The following is a 20,849-nucleotide window of genomic DNA, read 5'->3' as shown; positions in this document are numbered from 1 at the left end:
TTCTGAACGGCTAAATGCCCTCTTTGTTTCAGGCCTGAGATGGTTGTTGGTTGGTATCACAGTCACCCTGGCTTTGGTTGTTGGCTTTCTGGTGTGGATATCAACACTCAGCAGAGCTTTGAAGCCTTGTCGGAGAGAGCTGTGGCAGTGGTTGTGGATCCCATTCAGAGTGTAAAAGGAAAGGTAGAGTGGATTCTGTCTTTATTAGCATCTCCTGCCACATTCTGTTTACAGATACATTAAATAAAAATCTGTTTTGTTTAAAGCTTTTCTTAATTACACACTGAAACCCTGGTCTCTCTACTTAAAAAAACAACCAAACAAAAAACTTACAAGTCAATAAATGTGTCTTGGTATTATTATTAGCAATTTAACTGTTTAGAGATTTGTTTCTCCTTTAATCAGTCTAATCATGTGTTTATCTTTAAATAATTTTATTTCATAGATTTAAAAATGTTAAATCATACTAAAAGCCTGCTTTTCACATTTTATTAATATTTTCATAAACATTTCTCTACCTTTTGTTTTAAAATGGTAAATTTGGGATTGGCACAATGTTTAACAAATCTAGTTAAATAGCTCCATTTTGCAGACATTGTACAGGGCATATTCTGGAATTGTATGTTCCAAATATTTTAGACAATGAAAACTTGCCCCAAACACTTGGTATCAACCGTTTGCATTTTTGGAGTGAGGACAGAGATGAATGATTAGATATGCTAAATGATTCTGAAAAGAGCTTAACTTGCAAAGCATATTGGGTTATATTTGTTCTTGTTGAAATCTTTTGTTCTTGTTTAGTTCTTTTTTCCTTCTTTATTTTCTTTTTTCCTTCTTTTTTTTTTGTTTGTTCGTTCTTTTCTTTTTTTTTTCCTTCTTTTTCTTTCTTACTAGCCCCATATGCCATTTTCCTATTTCCTGCCTCATGACAGCAGGGAGCAGCTCTATTATCACCTTCACAGAGCTGTCTGCAAATGTGAGAGGCAATTCGATTTTGCTCAACCACAGGGAGAGTGGATTAGAAAAACTACAGAACATACAGAAATTGGCTAGGTGGTTACTGCTTTAAAATACTGCTGAGGTGTCTTGTTTGAGCATGTACTTCCATTGTAGTGTAGAATAATTGTTAAAATAAAATCACAATACATTTATGGAATCCTTTTTATGCAGCTTTTACAAATAATTTTTGGAGCACTTAAAAATAAATATTAGCTTGCTATCTATCAGACCTGGAGTTTGATAGTAATGCAGATTACATTTACATCTGCTCACCAGCTCAAACAAACTAAATATGGCTGTTAAAACATGGAGTTTTTCCTGTCATGAATTTGAAGTTGAACACTTTTTGACATTATATTACTATGATGAATAAAAATTGGAAGTCTTCTCTAAATCATGATACTATTAGATGTGATTTAGCTTTTCAGAGGCAGAAACTAGCCACAAAAATAATAATAGAAACAGTTACTAGGCAGATCTGAATGGATAACTTCTGAGGCTTGCTGTATACCTATATTTCAATTTATTTACTTTCTTTTTACTAAATGTGTTGTTTTTTAACTGATACAGATAAAAGGAATTGAAAATCCTTGAATTTTATTAGTTTTATGAATTATACTACAGTATAGTATTTAAGTTTAATTCTCTGATAATTAAGATACCTTTTAAAAAAGTAACCCTTAAGTAACTCATTTAAGTAATAATTATTTTAGAAATATAACTATGTGATTAAATTCCCCCACCACAACACTTACAAATAATAATTGAAACTTAAATTTAAATATAATTAGAATTCTGTTTTGTAGTTTTAGTGTGACTTTTTATGATACTTAACTCGTGATAGTGGCTAGTTTGTAAAGGAAAATATAAAGTTAAATACAATGAAAGAAAGCATTTTCAAAATAGAATGTAAGTAAGTGAATATGTGTTTTGGTTATTTTGTTTATAGTATTTTAACTGGCAGTTTTAGTTTCCAAACTTAGTTTAGGTATTATATAATAGTGGAGTTTGCATTGTTTATTTCTAATTAAGCATAATTCATGTTAAAAGAGTGCATTCATTAAAAAATACACTTGTATCACATGACATTTGTAATGTGATAAAATGTTGTATTTTAAAATATATATCAAAAACTATGGAATTACATGTATCACTGTCTAGTTTTATACGTCTTGAAAAAATATTTTTGGAAAAAATTTAGTATAAGCATCTATCATTGATTCATATCACTTGTTGTACCTAACATATATATTCATGCAATTTATATTACCTCAAATAAGGATCTAGTTCTTTGTCAATAATTTAACTTCATTTATAAGGTACCTGAGTTTGGTTATCATTTATAGTTCTCTCAATGTCTCAAAACTTTGAATTAAATTAAGTTTTATTAAATCCATGGCCAGAGTGTTCTAGTTTAATCATTAAATTTAAGAGTATAAACTTTAAAAAGAAAAGAATAATAACATAGGACTCGCCCTTCCCCATTTCTGTACATGATTTAGCAAAGCTGTTAAAATAATTAGATCAAGAGTTAAAAAATGACAGTCTATGTATAAATGATTTAAGTTGGGCAGAAACTCTCAGAGGCAGAAACTAGCCACAAAAATAATAATAGAAACTGATACTAGGCAGATCTGAATGGATAACTTCTGAGGTTTGCTATATACCTGTATTTCAATTTATTTACTTTCTTTTTACTAAATGTGTTCTACTAAAAGTGTTCTTTTTACTAAATTATTACTTAAATGAGTTACTTATGGGTTACTTTTTTAAAAGGTATCTTAATTATCAGAGAATTAAACTTAAGAAATACTATACTGTACTGTATTAAAAGAACTCTATGTTCTTTTAATACTTCTTTCCTGTATATTTTTATCTTTTAATTTTTGTAAATCCTAGTATTAAACCCCCTGATTTTGAGTGATTAGGTAAAAATGGATTCTTTCTTTGTAATCTCAATCCATAAAGTTTGATTTCCTTTTATTATTTCACTTTTTTCCTTGACTTGACTGTATATGAATTTCTTGCTGTGTGCCAGGTATTGTGGTAATAACCGTATGAACTTAACTTATTTATTCTTTTTGGTAATTCTGGAAATAGACTCTATTATTCTGTTTGTCAATAAAAGAGTAAAAAATTTATAGAGTCAGAGAGATCACTTTGCCCCGAATCATCCTATTATGTAATAAGCAGCAGAACAAGAATAAGAATCTAGGTCTATAAAAGTAAAGAACTCAAGCTGTTTACTGACTCTAATATGAACAATGTAATTAGAATCACATGGGAATGGAAAATTAGTACCAAAGCCATTGCAGGGCCTTCTCTTAACTTACATTGGTAGATGTCATTCTCTCCAGCATAAGTCAGAGGAAGGAACTGTACATTTTCTCAGAGTTCTCAATAGTTCTGTGTGCTATTTTTAGTAGGTATTATATATTAATTGATTTTCTTATATAGTATTTTTCTATTAATTAAAAACAATTTAGGCAGACTCATGTCTGTCAGCTTTTGTGACATCCCTAACCAGCATACACAATAAAATGTATTATATGATAAATAATCCATATCTCTGTATATTGTGTAAGCCTGTAAGTATTTTAAAATGATACAGGTGAAAAATCAATGATAATAACATTTGTAATTTAAATGGGGTGTAAGCTTATAGAAATTACCAATGAGTTCCTCTCTAAATTTACCAGTGAAATAGTTTTTAGGATTCTCTTTTAATTTACTTATAATGAAAACACATATGAAAATGTTTTAAACTTTAGTTTTCAAGAGGCATGGTGGCAGCCTCTTGCTTAATGTTTTGTTATCCTGTATATTCAGCCTACAACTGGACTCGATCCAGCGATGAACTTAGAAGTAAATTCAGCTTGTAATATGACTGTAATTCTTCATTAGGGCAAAAAGAACAATCACTTTGTGCAAAGTCAAAACTAGACTACAACTATTACTACTTTTTTTGAGAACTAATTTTCTTCACAGGATTCCTGTCAATAAAATGTTCAGATGTTACCTGCTGACTCCAAACAATCTTTGTATCTATTCTCTATTTTGAAAGCATAAAAAAAATCACTGAAACCCCTTTATCCCAAATACATCTTCACATTGGCTGGACTTTCCTGAAGATTTTTTGTTTATTTTGATTGGAAATATCCAGTGGGCTTCTGAAAATGTGGTGTTTATCTGGTTTCAGATCAACTCATCATCAGATACTTCTTAAGTGTACCTGATATGCTTATTTGCTAAATGATTTTGGGGTATGAAATAAATAAAAAATGGTCTTAGCCTCTTTGAGAAGTCATACATATTTAGTGTCACTAGTGAGCCAGGTAACATTCTGCCAAATATATGCTGGTAATCCTACACTGCATACTGATATAATACAAACTATACTATACTGCTTTGTTTCTGTAACTAAGTATTGAATTAGTTGCTAGTGACAAATAATTCAACTAATACTTATTTAGAACCTTTTGTGTGTCGACATGCAATAAAGTAGTACTTGTGTAGCAAACATAGTAAATGCAAATTAAATTAAATGGAGGCAGAAATTAATGTAAGCTGCACACAGTAGATGAAGCTTGAACCAAATTTTAAGGACGTTACTTAGAAAAAAGGAGCTTGTACTTTATGAGGAAAATGTAGAAATTATACCATTCAAAGTGGTTCTTTTGTTCATTCTTTTTTCAGAGATATATTAGAATATAAAATGAGTAGTTTTTGTTGTTTTTAAATCAGTGTTTTACAAAAAAGGTAGGGCTTTGGAGAGTAGAAACAAATAAAGGAGGAAAGAATTAGGGAATTAATAAGAGCTTACTTTTTATTTTCAGATATCTAGAAGGTTATGTCTTTTTCAAGGTAAAGGGGGTAATAGTTTACTTATCCAAGAAATTTTCTATTAGACAGTTTTAAGATGGTGGAGATTTTAAACTATTTAATAATAGTTTTGTTTTAGCACTTTCTTATTATTAAAAATTATATTTCATAAAGGCTGAGAATAAGTCAAGAGTGCAGGCTTTGGGGTCAAGTCTGCATTAGAATCCAGTTTTTAACTCTTTTTTACAGCATGACCTTGAGTAAGTTATCTAATATTCTTGAGCTTCAGTTTTCTCATCTGTAAAAGAAGGATTTTAGTAACTCTCATAGTGTTATGAATATTGTGAAGTGATGTATATATTCTGTGCACATGCATGTTGAAGATGTGCAATAAATGTCACTTCAGTATTCTAAAGATTAAAATAATTGATACTTAGGAAAAATGACTAGCATATTTTTAAAAATAGAATCTGAATATTTTTGAAAATTTTAAGAATAAGTGTATAAATTAATTACTAATTTGCTCACTTTAGGAAGGTGAAGGTAACAGCTACAAAAGAAATGAAAAAGTTCCCTTTTTATATTTTGTACACTCAGACTAATTTAGGAATAGTCGTCTGATTCAGCTGATTTTTTTATTGGACACTTAGTGTTTTTCCAACATATTCTCTGGGGCATGCTGATGAAAAAAGAATGTGAATATATTATGTTAAAATTCTGGCCTTTAAGATAATTGACGTGATTAAAATCATTTTGTGTTTTATTCATCTGTCTGTGGGCTTCCCCAGTGTGGCTCAGTGGTAAAGAATTTGCCTGCAGGGCAGGAGCTGCAGGAGATGGGGTTCGATCCCTGAGTTGGGAAGATCCCCTGGAGGAGGGCAAGGCAACCCACTCCAGTATTCTGCCTGGAGAATCCCATAGACAACAGAGCCTGGTGGGCTGCAGTCCGTAGAGTTGCAAAGAGTCAAACACGACTGAAATGACTTCACACACACACACACACACACACACACACGTCTAAATGTTGTCTCCTCCCCACACACACACACGTCTAAATGTTGTGTCCCCCACAAGATAAGGGAGAAATTTTTCCTTGTCCTGAAATTCATGCAGTGTCTGCAAAAAATAGTTTTTTTCATAAGTGGTTATAAAATAAAATCAAGGAATGTGTGTGTCAGTGGTCAGCTATTACCAATTCTGACTTAACATGTAAGAAAACTGCAGCTAATTTTGTGAGATTTAGGAAGTAATTTGTATATGTTAGTGATGATAGAGTCTTATTTTAAATGAGTAAAACATGAGATTGACAAGGTCAGTGAGCCAGTGTTTCATAGACATTAGCCTTGATAAATCTGAATTTTGTGTAATCAGAGCTAGTGTTCAAGTTTGTCATGTCATTTGTCTTTTAAAGCTAGTGGAATATATTTAGCTATTATTCATAAGATTTTCTTTTCATCAGTATCCCATAAAAGTTAATTTAAGGGCTGAATAGTCCTTATCTCGAATTTTGTATACACACACACCTTTTCTTTGCCTACTTTTCCAGGCTGAAAGAGAAAAATAGAAAATAGGACACATAAAAATTCTATTTCTATTCCTAATATAGCTTTGTGAGCATACTCATCCAGCTCTTGGAACAAGTTTAGTTACTATATTATCTTTTGTTTGTGCCCTGTTTTTCACTCTTAGTATCAATTTGAAGTTTTATAACATGCAGATATAATCTGTGAGGATGTCTAAGAAAATATTTTAGGTGTTAATATGCATATACTATTCCTGCTAGACTTAATAGTTTAGAACACTAATTTATCTATATAATCAGAAATTGTCAGCTAAGAATGTTAAAGCAATTTTATGTTTAAAATTCTAAATATAAATCTGATATACAACTAACAGTTCTTAAGTGTCATTCTTTTAATTTCAAACTTCTGTATTAATAATACAATTTGTGGGCGAATTTATTGTTGTTTAGTAATTTCTATGCATTTGAGTGATAGAAATCTGCTTCAAATTAGTTTGAATTCAACTGTTTCTGTAAAGATGCATGAAAACCTTTAAAACAATGTCCTATTATCTATAAAAATATTATTTATTGACTCTTTTGCCTCTTGAGTACTTTTCTATCTTCAATCTAATGAACCCTGGTCATTCCTTCAACAGACATTTATCGATCACACTGTGTGCCAGGCATGCAGTGGACACACAGGGCCCTAAGAACTGCTCCCTGTTTTAATGCCAGTGTTGTACCGGAAAATGGAACCTGTAACTTTATATCATAGCCCATATATATTAGTTGCTTAAGATCATACTCAAATGATTTGACATTAACCCTTCTTAATTGTAAGGATGTTTCTGAGCCTAGGACTTAGTTTTGTCTGCTTCAGCGTGTTGTTATCTCTGTAATTTCCTCAGGAGGGTAGAATTGACTGTGGTTGTAGATTTTCTTCTAAGTCATAGTTGATCATTATTCTAATAATAATCAGTGGTTATTCTTAGACTACTAGTAAGCTTTTCAGTTGATGCCTGCTGCCACTTCTTATATTCCAAATAACTTTTCTGTATGCAGTTTTTATTCCTACTACTACTACTACTACTACTACTACTACTACTAAGTCGCTTCGGTCGTGTCCGACTCTGTGCGACCCCATGGACCGCAGCCCACCAGGCTTCTCCGTCCATGGGATTCACCAGGCAAGAACACTGGAGTGGGTTGCCATTTCTTTCTCCAATGCATGAAAGTGGAAAGTGAAAGTGAAGTCGCTCAGTCATGTCCACTCCCAGTGACCCCATGGACTGCAGCCCACCAGGCTCCTCCATCCATGGGATTTTCTGGGCAACAGTACTGGAGTAGGGTGCCATTGCCTTCTCCGTAGAACTGCCTTATGACCCAGCAATCCCACTGCTGGGCATACACGCCGAGGAAACCAGAATTGAAAGAGACACATGTACCCCAATGTTCATCACAGTGCTGTTTTTATTCCTAATTAAACACAAATCAAAGGGGAAGGGACTTTCCTGGTGGTCTGGGGGTTAAAACTCAATGCTTCCATTGCAGGGTGTGCAGGTTCCATCCCTGGTCAGGAAACTAAGATCCCACATGCCATGCATTGTGGCCAAAAACAAACAAACAAAACAACCAAAAACTAGTAACCAAAAATGCTTTCTTGGAGCTTTTCAGTTCAATAGATAATCTATTGAATCTTTTTTGTAGTATGTGTATTAGGGGTCCCAAGTACTCTGCTGGGGAATGGATGTTTGGTGGCACATAAGACACACACCTTGCTGGGATGTAACTGAATCTAAGAGTGGTCTTTTTTTTGCTTTTGTGTTAGGATAACTGTTCCATCAGATAACGTGGTGATGAAAACTACTGGCTTTGGCATCCTGTGTATGTACAGATGATAGTGGTGTCACTTACTGGTTGTCATCTCATTTAATTTATTCAAGTCCTTGGAGCCTCAGTTTCCTTATCCATAAATTAAGAATATTAGCGCCTACCTCTTGGTTGTTGAGTATTAGTGTAATTTTTATGCAATATTTAATTAATAAGCCCAGTAAAAATATGTAAAATGGATACATACCAAAGTAATTGAGCTTTACATTTTTTTTCCTATAAAAATGACTGTGCCTTTTGAGAAATGGCAATTTGAAGGATATATTTGTATTTTTTTTTGGAAGGTGATGTTAAAGCACAAGAAATGTATGTAAATCCTTTATTTCCGTTATCCCGTCCCTACTACCTTTCTAACGTGGGTGAGCCCTAGCTTTTAGTCTCTGGAGCCTTTTATTCCTTTACTTTATGTGGAACTGTCAATAAACATACTAACTGTGTTGCTTTCTTTTGTCTACTAAACAGGAGTCTGAAGTCACTTGTCCTTTTTGTGTTGACTGTCAGGGTAGCCACCGACAGATTTGGTAATGTTCAGTTCGTTACCCAACCAGTGACCCAGAGATGCTGGTCTCTTGTAGCTCATTAATAGTCCCTGAGGAATTCAGTTTTTAAGTTCACTGTTTATTAGTCACCTCTGATTCTAGAAATAGCTATCATAGAGGAATACCAAAATTCTAGGCATATTGTCATTAAAAAAAAAATATTCAGTATAGCTGTTACATTTTTTATTTTATTTAGAAATTTTCCTAGGGGAATATATCTTAAACTTTAACACTGTACTGCAGTAGCAATATTCTGCTTAGTTTACTGTGTCAGTTTGAGTGCTCCAAGAATCAAATCCCAAAATGGGATTTGGTCTGTGCAAGAGATTTATTTGGGGAAACACCTTTAATGGATAAAGGGGAGACTCTTCAGACAGCAGTACAAATCTGACTGTGTAGAAGGAGAAAGGGAAGGTAGGATTGAGTAGGAAGAGCCTCATACTGCAGCATACTCCTAAGAAAGTTTCAGCCAGGCTGTTGGGGAGTCCTTGGGACTGTTGTCCTTTAGAAGAACCCCTTATTTGGTAGGAATGGCTGTGTTTGTAATACCCTGGGTGTGCCCAGTCATTGACTGGGAATAGCCCTAGGGAGATGTGTCCTGGGGAACCCCCAGAGGATCCAAAAGTATAGCATCTGAAGTTTGTGAGTCAGCTATGTCTGCAGTAGGTTCTACTAAAAGGAGATCCAAGCTGGGCAAGTCCATGACTGCCACAGTTAATAACACCAAGAACCATAGTGGTGGAAGTGAAAGTGAAGTCGCTCAGTCGTGTCTGACTCTTTGCAACCCTGTGAACTGTAGCCTACCAGGCTCCTCCGTCCATGGGATTCTCCAGGCAAGAATACTGGAGTGGGTTGCCCTTTCCTTTTCCAGGGGATCTTCCCGACCCAGGGATCAAACCCGGGTCTCCCGCATTGAAGGCAGACGCTTTAACCTCTGAGCCACCAGAGAGGTACACAAATATTGTTTTATTTATCATCAAATGGTATCATTCATGAGCACGTGGTGACATTGAAAAGTCAAATAGCAGTTGACTTAGCTCAATTAACTCAGGTGATAGAACCAGAATTCTAACTTAGGCAGGATTCTGACTCCACAGAGTGTCTTAAGCATTTAAATACCTATACCATACTGAGTACAGGCATAGACTATAAAAATTCTGCTAAACTTTATTTCGTGACTTAACTATATTCTTTTTAGAAAGTTTCATGAATCTAAAAATGTCTAATTACCTTTCACCATACTAGTTTCCAGAGATCGATTTGTTTTCATTAAAGTATATATATTCAGAACTGTGGCTTTACTGTTTGAATTTTGATGCATGTCTTCACTTGTCAAAAAAAAGTACATTATGCTAGTTACACTCCATCCCCCTTTTCTCCCAATATATGGAAGTTGTACTACAAATCTCTAGCTACAATAAGCAATTCTCCAAGGATGAAGAAAGAAAATGTACATACACACAGGAATTTCTTTTCCAGGACTAAAACTGACGTTTTATAAATAATTTCCGTGTTGCAAAGTTGAGACTAAGAAATCACAGCAATTCAGTGATATGCATTTGGCATGAGTCAGTTTTAGTTCTTAGTGCTTTTCATTGGAAATGGCATAAAAAGTAAGATTTCTTTGAATTTTTTATGCTGTGGGCTTACAAGAGACATAAGATGTTTTTCTCTTATAGATGTCTGGCAGTGCATGGCAGCAGAAGTAACGAAATGGTCACAAACCCCAGCAGTACTTCCCAGGTCACAGGCACCCTTAATTTTTAAAGAATCTAGAAACAACCTAAGCAGTTGATAACAGGTCATTTCTAGGTGATAAAGGATATTTGATATGGGGTGTTGCTTTTCTTTCCACACCTAGCATTTTTATAGTCATTTAGAGACCTACTTCACATGGTGGTGGGTTTATATGTGTTTAAATATGTAACCTAACTGATAATTGAATTGTAACTCTTTTCTTTTCTTGATGTTTGACATTGATTTTGAGGTCTGAAATGTTTTTTTCAAGCTTTTTTTCCCCTGGCTCATTTTATATATAAATACTTCCTATAGTCATTGACTTCAAAATAAGGGCAGTTGGGAATGCCAAATGCAGCTACTGTTGAAAAAACAAAAGAGAGAAGGAGAGAAATTGTGAATTATAGTATCTACTGCCAGAAGTACTTATGCATTTTTCTTTCAGACACCTTTGTATTAAATTAATTTTATAAGCTTTACTTAAAAAATCGCCTCCTTTGAATGTACAAATTGGGAAACTGTAGATTGATGCTTTAGAAATTTAGTCTAGTCTTTCAGTGACCTAGTAGTTGATATGAAAACATGAATTTAAAAATAAATAGCATATTGGCTAAACTGTACTATACTCATGAAAGAAGCCAAAAAATTATGGATTAAACTGAATCTGAAAATAATTATAGTTTTGTGTCCTAAACCAGATTCATTTTTAAAATGAAATGATAGGTCCTTGACCCTTGGGGGTGCTTGGAATAAATAAGGAACACAGTATTGTTTTTAAAACTATTTTGCTTTTATAAGCTAAGACAGATGTACAAAAAAGATGCAGTTTTTATTTTGTATTGGCAGCTTCCAAATATTTAGTATCTATTTCCAAGAGTTGCAATTAGTAAAGCTACCATGGTACTGAAATCTGCACATCCCACAAGCTAATTATATTTGCAAGGTCAGAGTGAATACATATTTTCAGAAAAATAAAGGGTTATATAAATATGTGTCTTCTACTTGGCTGTTATATCACAGTTTGTTGATCTGGAGTATAATGTGTACAATTCACAAATTTGTCTGATAACAGAAAGTGGTGTGTGATTGTGTTTATTTTACTAACCAGTATATTCACAGCAATCACTTCCAAATATCTCTCCAGTAAAGATGTGTTAATTACAAAACAGACAAGGTCTTCTATTATATTAAAGCTACTAACAAGAAGACAGCAGGAATCACACATGTAAATAGCATCATCAACCCCTATTTTAGTCCTCTGTTTTGATCTGTGAGTTGCGCATAGACCAAAGGTGCTATTAAAGACTGAGTGTATGAAATAGGCAGCATTATATGAACAAAATTTATTCAACAAGAAAACAGACCTTTAACATGAATTTAACAAGCCTGAGAAATTATAAACTATCATATGCTGCAGATTCATGCAGTGATAATAAACAAAAAAGGAAAGTAAGAGGTTTCCCTAAGCTAGCCAAACTGCTAATGGTTTTGTTATAAGCTGTCTACTGTTGCAGTGACCTCTGAAAAGTCTCAAGGCACTTGTACCAGAAAAAATTAAGTGGTCAGGCTGGTGAACAGAGATTCAACGTGGTGCGTAGGACTGTAGCACAGAAAGGAATTATAAAAGTCTAGCCTCATATTCCTGAAAATATTTGTCATACTTTAGGTTGGAAGTTTTTGTTGGTACATATAAAGGAGAGAGTTTTTTGGCAAAGTTTTTTGGCTAAATTACTTTTTGGATTTATAAGCTTATGACATAGGCTGAACTGGTTTAATGTATATAGGGATTAAAAAATACCATTCAGAAAATTCATATAGCTCGAAAAAATGGATTTTGCCCCTTCCCTCCTCCCATACCTTAAATAATCCTAGGGGGTTCTTTGTTCAGTATATTGTATCTAAGATTTCCATCCTCATCCATGGAGTGACCACTTTGCTGTCATTCTGTTGCATCATGCTGTAAATACATAAACATGGAGAAGCGCCTTCAGCTTATACACACCTCCAAGTGCTCACTAGGGCTTTTTCTTGAATCTTAGTGTGGCATAATTAACACCTTCTTCACCCATTGCTCATTAGCGCACCGGACATTAATGAGTCTATTTTGATAGTTGTTCTGAAGGAGAAACTTACTTATTCTCACAGTGCAAAAAGCAATTATAAAATTGTATAGAAATTAAAATGTAGACTATATCGCCATATTTATTTTTTATTGCATGCTAAATCTAATTTTAGTCTGCAGGTTGTTGAACATGTTAGTTTCCTTAAGACAGTTGCTATAGTGATGGCAGCAAATTCCTTTGATCTTGGTGTAGTTATTCATTTTTTGTTGGCTATCATATTGTCAGTCAGAAATTGTCAGTCTAAACATTTAATTTCACATAGGTTGGAACAGCATATTAAATTCTTGAATTTTTCTCTTAATTTTAAAAAGAATTAAAAAATTTAAATTTCAGATTGTTTTTAACTGGTCACAATATCTATTTAACTGGTATTTCCATTTCCTTTTTATGAAGTTTCATACCTGTTTATAATATTCCAGAGAAATATTAGAGACTTTTTCCTGTAAAATAGCTGGTTTGCTGCTTTCGTTTGAAGGCATTCTATATAAAAATACATCGTGATATATAATGGAATTTTCATAGTTTTGTAGGAGTTTTCTTTTTCTATAAATTGTATTGAAATCTATTTGGAATCAAACTATTTTAAAAAACAATTGGACCAAAGTGATGCCTTGCTCTTAAATTATTTACTGCTGTTGGTTAGGGAATCAATTCTTAATTTTATATTTATTTAAGTTGTACTTCTGTCTATCAGAATAGTCTCTTTTCCCTTCTTTGGCCTACATTTTATCTTATTTTTATGTGCTTTTTAGTAGAAAATGTTAGAAAATTTTACTTTGATATGTTTTTTAAACAACTGATAATATCTGATTAATGCATGCTTGATAGTAGTACTTACTTTTATTATTGCTTTATGAAAAATATTTAAAAAATTAAGTGTAAGCAAGAGGTATAAACCTAGGCCATATTTATTTATACATAAATGTGAAAATTAAGACTGAATTACAGTTATTGTATAAAAAGAAAAAAGTTCTCACAAACTTTTAAATCATGCATGTTCTGGGGATACTTGGTTTTATTTTAAGGCAAGAAGAATCTTTGGGGAAATTCAGACTGTTAGAAATAAAAGCAAAAGGCAAGGTTGATTATTTACTTATTTATTTATCTGGCTGCTGGAATAGACAGAGGGCTTAGACTGCGTCCCTTGTCATAGTGCTTTGAGCTAAGTTTGTGTACTTTCATACCTTCGTGCAGCTTTTCAGAAAGAGTGACTCTTTCTTTCAGTCTTGTTCTTGGTATATAGCATTTAGTAATATACTTCCTTGGTGTTTCAGACTTTATTACATTCCAATTGCTTATTTTGGAATTTTTTTTTTAACTTAGTATCCTCAAACAATAATTATACAAATGAGAAACAGTCTAGTTGACAACAGCTTTTGAAACATTGATAAATCTCAATTGTTTAGCACTTTGAAATGCAAACCTAGAAATACTATTGTATCCTGCTTTAAGATATTTTTATATGAAGAACGTATTGAGTTTATTCTCTAGGTGATTGATTTACGTTCTTTAAAGAGACATGTGTCTTGAGATCCCAGGTTCTTTGTATAAAACTTAACAACATTTAAAACCTTTAACAAGTTCTTTCAAATCCATGATAAGGAACAGAGAAAAGCATTCAGATAATAGGTGATTCTTGTTAAATCTCTTACTATATAAGAGCTAATTGATGATTTGTATCATGTAAGGATTTGAAGTTTTTCTCTACAAAAATGTTGAATCCACCCAGCAAAAAGAGAATACCTATCGTTATTTGTTTACTTTGAACTTAGAACTATATTATTCTTTACCATGTTCCTAACTTAAAGCATAGATGACCTTGGTTTTCTTGTATTGTGCCTCTTATTCTTGAGAGTGGTTTGGACACTTAAGGCCATCAGACAAGGTATAAAGTTTTTTATAGTCACAAGAAGTAAAAGGTATCTGACTAGAAGAGAATACGTGGAGCAACTGCCTTGCTGGTTGTAATTTTGTTGTCATTTCAAGTATTGTGGTAGTATAATTGATGTGACAGGGCTGGGCTTTAGATGTGGTCCCTTAGCTTGTGCTCACTTTCAGTTTTAGTTTCTCTTTGTCATTCATTTTGATTAGGTAAAATTTAGGTGACAGACATGCACACCAATGAAGGCTGTTTGGTGTAAGTTTAGTAATGACGTGTTTCAATAATAAAGATGCAAAGTTAATATTTTCCTTTACTGCTTCATGAAAATTGCAATAATTGGTGTCACCTTACATTACAAGATAGAGGGTGGTGTGCTGATGGCACAGTCAGCAGGGGTTCTTTTTTATTAATATTATAATTAAATGATTTTCTGGAAATAGGCCAGAAACAGATGCAAGTTGATCATGCCTTGTCCACTGTTGCTTGGCATCCTCACTTGTTTTTTAAAAAAGAAATGACCTGACACCTTGTTTTTACAGGTTGTTATTGATGCCTTCAGATTGATCAATGCTAATATGATGGTCTTAGGACATGAACCAAGACAAACAACCTCAAATCTGGGTCACCTAAACAAGCCGTCTATTCAGGTAATGCCTGTATTTGATTATGTGTTAAAACTGTTTTACATTTTAAAAGCCTGTTATAAATGACCAGTTTAGGATCCAATACTTAGTCTTTTAATTTGTTTTGCAATTAATTTTTCTTGTGCTTTAAAAGGAGTTTATGAAAATAGTGTTGCAAAAGTTAGATTTGTTGTATATGAGTGCGCTTTTAGTGATGTCTTTAAACTTTGCTAACAGTTTGAGGACATCCTTTTGGGGGGCATAGTAGATCCTTAATCTTGAGAGTACCTTACAGTTTTGTTGGTTAACAGTGTAGTAAAGGACTGATAGGGGTTTAAATGGAATATTAGGTATCATAGTATCATTATTGATTGGTTAGTAGCCTTTTCTCTTAGTACCTAATGGTACATTGCTGTATACTTTAAGGGGTTCCCAGAAGCAGTTCCTAAATAGTACTTAAATATTTCTTTTTTTCTTTTTTTTTTTTTGCTTAATCCCTTCTTTTAAAACAATTCATACAAGACACAGCTACATACTGCTTTCGATTAGTTTGTATCTTGTTCTTTCTAGTGATGTCAGCCACATTATTAAAGTTATTTAGACACTTAGTATCCTCCTGAGTGATTAGTGTTTTCTTTGTATCGTTCACATACCTCATTGTTTTTACACAAATCTTTATTGTCTGCAAAAATTATTTTAATATGTTTTTAAATGTACCACAACCTGTGTCCGTATAGTTAATTGCTTCTCTGAAGATTAATTAAAAGGACAGAAATACCATGTTTGGTTAAACAGAACACACAGGACAGAGACATTATAGTGGCTATTGCTGCTCCACTTCTGAAACCTTGCTCTGTCATGTGGTTGTCTTTGGGGACTTGTGGCTTTGACAGTTAACCATGGTTAAGCCTGGCTATACTTTGATAACTTTATACTTTCAGATGCTTAGTTTTTCAGCAGTCACTCATCTGAAGCCTTCATCAAAGTGAAAAAAATTTTTTCCCAAAGGATTGAGGTGTGTTGCTTTTGAAAAAATTATTTTAGACATCAGAGAAAACTACAAAGTACAATGAGTATGAAATAAGCTACTAGTGTTTTTGATTGGGTACAGACAAGCCCATGCTTGCATGTTCCAAGAGAATATATTATTGGACCAGTTTAGCCTGTGATAATGACCTTTCTTGTAAACCCCCATAGCATCATACTGCTTCATTATTTTTTTGCAAAAGGTTAAGTAGCATCTCACAGTCTTAAGATCATTGTGATTACTGCATGGTGTGTTTCTGCCAGAAGTTTCTACTAATTGCAAGTCAACAGCCACCTGTTGCAGATACTGTCTTTTAAATTTAAATACTGCTGTTTAACCTTAAAAATTGAGTGTAGTTAAATAATTAAAATCTGGTTCTTTTTACATCAGTCCAGTTTGTATTTTTTACCTGGTAGTCTGTAATTTAAGGTGAACCTTATGAAGCTTTCCAAACTGAAGTTAAAGGGACCTGTGTATATAACAGCTATAGCATCATTGTTTTTCATTTCTTCTTAGTTTGTTTTGCCTTCCAATTAAAATCTGTAAATATATTTATTTCACAGTTTATATAGCACCCATCAGGAAGATATCTATCTGGGTGCTTTGCAGTTTTGAGACAATTCCAGTACTAAAACACTCAAATGGGATCAAGCCAAAAAGTGACAGAACGAGGGCACACCTTAATACAATTTATTAGTTTTCTAAGACAAGGTAGAAAGAAAGCAACCTAGAAGAACTTGAAGTGAATGGTGTTATTCATAATAGAATTTTAAGATGTGTTGGCAGAATCTGTACCTCAGGGATCAGAAACCTTGCAGAAAGGCCATGCCTCTTATTTTGGAGGAAAATTAGTTTGTGTTTAGAGGGATCTTGTTCCTAAACCAACTTATAAGTAGTAGGAATAGCAACCTGACAGGTACCATCAGCCCTCATGCTGGTGTTTGCTAATGCTTTTGCTAATGCTTTGCTGATTTTTTTACTATAACATTAGGGTTATATTGTAAACTACTATTTAATATATAGAAGAAAGTTCAAAATACCTTAAGGTAAAGATTATAAAATCACATATACAAGTTCTCCTCTTTGAAAAAATATATATTAAAAACTGTGCCTATGTATTTACACCACAATGTTAGTATTGATTGCCTTTGGGTAATAGGATTATGGATTTTTTTCTTGTTTTTCCTTCTCTGTATTTCTTAAACTTTTTGCGGGGAAACATACTGCTTTTAGAAGATGTTACTTTTAAGCACTAATAGCAATGTTGAAGTATCTACAACAAAACAAAGCTAATAGACAAAGTTTATATGAACTTTCATGTTTTAAATAAGAGAAGTCACTAATAGAGTCATTTCCGATAGAGAGGGAAAAGTGTAATGCCTATACTGTAGAGTTTTCTGTTAATGTTTGTAACTGTAATACTATTTTGTATGTGGAACATTTGACCAATATTGTCAAATGTATAGAATTGAGAATTAACAAACATTTATTTTATTAAACCTATTTGACTAAAAATTGTTCAAAATGTCAAGTCCTTAAAGGTCACAGTTTGTATGAAGATTCGTTGTCAGCTGCATGGAAATTTACTAACTATTGATGCATAGGTGCATTGTACTAGGTTTGTGAGCCCCTTAAGTGTAGCTCTGAGTACAACTGCATTGTCTAACAGAATTAAACTCTTCAAAAAACAGTATTTTCAGTAGTTGTTAAGCAGTTGTAAATCAGTTGGTCTAGAAAGAACCATGTGGGCATTTTGTAGATGAGGAGACTTGAGGCCCAGCGTATTTGTGATTTGCCTAGGTTACCTCGTGAGTTGTAGAAACTATAAGCAGAGCTTCTCCTTCTTTTATACTGTATTTAGAAGATTCATTAATTCATTAATTTTGGCATAGATAATATACATATACAGCTCAAAATTCAAAACTTATGAAAAAGTATTTAGCAAAAATTATCCCTTCTGCATTTGCCATTTGCAGCCTAGTTCTCCACCCAAAAGGGAACAAAGCACATGTTTTGTTTCTTTTCAGTTATTTTATTTTTATAAAGAAAGCTTCATTTTAAAGTATGATTTAATGGATGATATTTAGCAGCACACTTTCAGTTTATCAATGTAAAATAAGGCAAACAGATTCATCTTTAGATCTAAATAAATATGCCTTAAGAGCATGAAACTTTTTTTTTAACCTATCAAGAACCTATAAATAGGTTATTATACATTTCATAAGCTGTGTGTTTTATAATATGCCTGTTTTCCACACAGTGAGCAAATGAAGTTAGAACTTCTCATTTCTCCTGAGTAGTCTAGACATTTCCAGAAAGTATGATTTCACCATAAAGATTATTGGTGTACTTTTCTTCAGATCTATTATACCAACAAAATTATAAAGCTCTACTCTAAAGATTAACTTAAATATAGAAATAAACTGAAAGTCAAATCAGTGGGATCTCAAAACTCCTCTTTGTCTAGTTACTTCTCCAGATTACTCTGTCTAAAATAAATAGCATCTTACATGGATATTGAATATCAACCTAGGAAGAACTCCCTTCTTTGAAAGTTTTTGACAGCCTTTGAGCAAAGAAAACAAGGGTCAGCATATCCACGAAGCAAATAAGCTAAGTCCCATTTTAGTAATTCTAAAATGTATTGTCCTAGAAACAGTGCTGTAAAAGGTGATTTAGCTTCCCAGGTCAGCCACTGAAAGCTTATAGCCCACAATATAAACAGTATAGAACAGAACCTTGCTTTTTAATAGTGCTTCTGTGAGAAATTGTTGCAAGTTTTGAATAATCAATGAATGAGCTTCAGGACAAAATCCTGTTTTACTGAAGAATTGCCTAAATTTTTCTAAATCCATCATGTGTTTTGTTAAGTGTAGATTTAAAAATTAGGTATTGATGTTCCAAAATTTCCTGGTTATGTAACTTCTTTGTTGGCCTGATATACTACGGCATTTTCAACTTGGCCGTTTGAAGAGGCTAGTCTCCCCCTTGGTAAAGCTAATCTCTTATATTTGGTGTATGCTGCCACAACTTGTAATTCAGTGTCAACTAGATTGGTGAATTTGAGAAAATTCATTTTTCACTAAGCTAAATAAAAGAGCCTGTGCCTTTTGGGTTTATATGGAAGAAGGACTCCACGGGGCCAGTTTACTTATGATTTGGGATGAATGTAATAGGGGCACACAGCAGGTGAGTAAGTGAAATTAGAAGATAGTTTGAGGATATCATTTGGATTAAATTTATATGTTTATTATTGTTCCTGCTAATCTTTCATACTACCTGTGTTAGTTTTACTACTTTTATCTGAATAATGTAATTGAAAATCAAGTAGGTAGTGCCTTCAAGTTCTAAACTGTGTTTTTCAGCAGTACAGTTTATCTCCAAAATGTGGACCTGTCTGTGTGCCCATTTGGCTGACTTCTGAATCTTTTGGCTATACCATTACTAGCTTTATGGCCACTATGTAAAATTATACAGTTGGAGCACAGCATAAAATCATTTGTATGAGAGGTCAGTTGGCACCTGAAATCTAGCCTAAGCTTCACTCTGTAGCCCGGCTGTGTCTGCTTGGAGCACTTGGGCACCTTTTTTTTAAAGTCTTCCACCCAGAGGATGTACTTCCTAATTTGCATAAAGGTGAGTACCATTTAAAGGAGGCCCTGATTAGCCCCACTGTTTGATCCTCACAGTAGTACACATATCTCTGCACTGAAATGTAGCTCACTGTTCTTGATTATTGAAATGAATAAGGATTTAATAGATCCTCTTAGTACTTTAATTTCACATGTCAACTATTTTATTATAGCAGATGTTAGAAATACAAGAATGGATTTTTGCAGTACATAATCTAAAACGGTTTAGTATTTGGTGGGGTGATTTTGCTAGCAAAATTTAATAATAAGACTATGCTTTGTTTTCATTCTCATTCTTAAAGTACAAAGAATTTAAGAATTTCTGAGATATATTGTAGCATCATAGTATGGTAGAAAAAACATGGGCTTTGGAGTCAAAAAGTCTTAGGCTCAGACCCCAGCTTTGCCTTTTATTAGGTAGAAACTAGTATGAATTGAGATAAGTGTCTTATCACCTCATCTGTCAGAAATACACATGGAACCAGGCTACCTTACTGGGTTGTTGTGAAGATTAGAAGACTTATTTTATAAAGCAGATGCCAGGTGCTCATCAAATGTTTCCTTTCTACCCCTTTTTTTACCTCAGCACCTTAAGACTACACTATAAAAATCTAATTATAGTTTATCTTTAGATTTCTGAGAGTTAACCCCAAAGCCCTTTTTGTTTTTATACTTGAAAATGTATCCAATGTATATTTCTGTGCTTTAATGTCTTAGAAGGCTGATTAAGGAGTCCATAGAAATTGTTCTGGACCTCATTTGAACCTCTGCTGCTAAGTTATTTAAGCAGTTGTGAAGCATTTCCAGCACATGCAGGGTTATTGTTTCTTAATAAAACCATGCCATTAGCTTAAGTTTTTATTACGGTCTCCCTGTTTTTCTCGGTGATCAAGTACAGTGGAAAGAAGTATTTAGCCAAATGGGGAAGCAGGTCCATATTTTAGAGATTCAGCTTTTCTCTGAAATCCCCACTTTTGAACTTGAAGGCACTACCTACTTGATTTTCAATTACGGTATTTAGATAAAAGTAGTAAAACTGACACAAGCAGTATGAAAGATTAACAGGGACAA

At 33.4% G+C, this 20,849-nt stretch overlaps 1 protein-coding gene across 2 annotated transcripts in view; it reads left to right on the top strand.

The window, feature by feature from the left end:
- PSMD14 (proteasome 26S subunit, non-ATPase 14) overlaps positions 1–20,849 on the top strand; it is a 109,954-nt gene that overhangs the window by 67,739 nt on the left and 21,366 nt on the right. For both annotated transcript variants that reach the window (XM_010802008.4, NM_001076067.1), the window contains 2 exons: positions 33–183; positions 15,036–15,143. In XM_010802008.4, the coding sequence (XP_010800310.1) occupies positions 33–183; positions 15,036–15,143 (259 nt within the window). The remainder of the gene's footprint in view (positions 1–32; positions 184–15,035; positions 15,144–20,849) is intronic.

This window comes from Bos taurus, chromosome 2 (genome assembly GCF_002263795.3).
Source record: "Bos taurus isolate L1 Dominette 01449 registration number 42190680 breed Hereford chromosome 2, ARS-UCD2.0, whole genome shotgun sequence".
Lineage (NCBI taxonomy): Eukaryota > Metazoa > Chordata > Mammalia > Artiodactyla > Bovidae > Bos > Bos taurus.
Note: the sequence above shows the minus strand (reverse complement) of the source record. Positions and strands in the feature narration are given on the sequence as shown.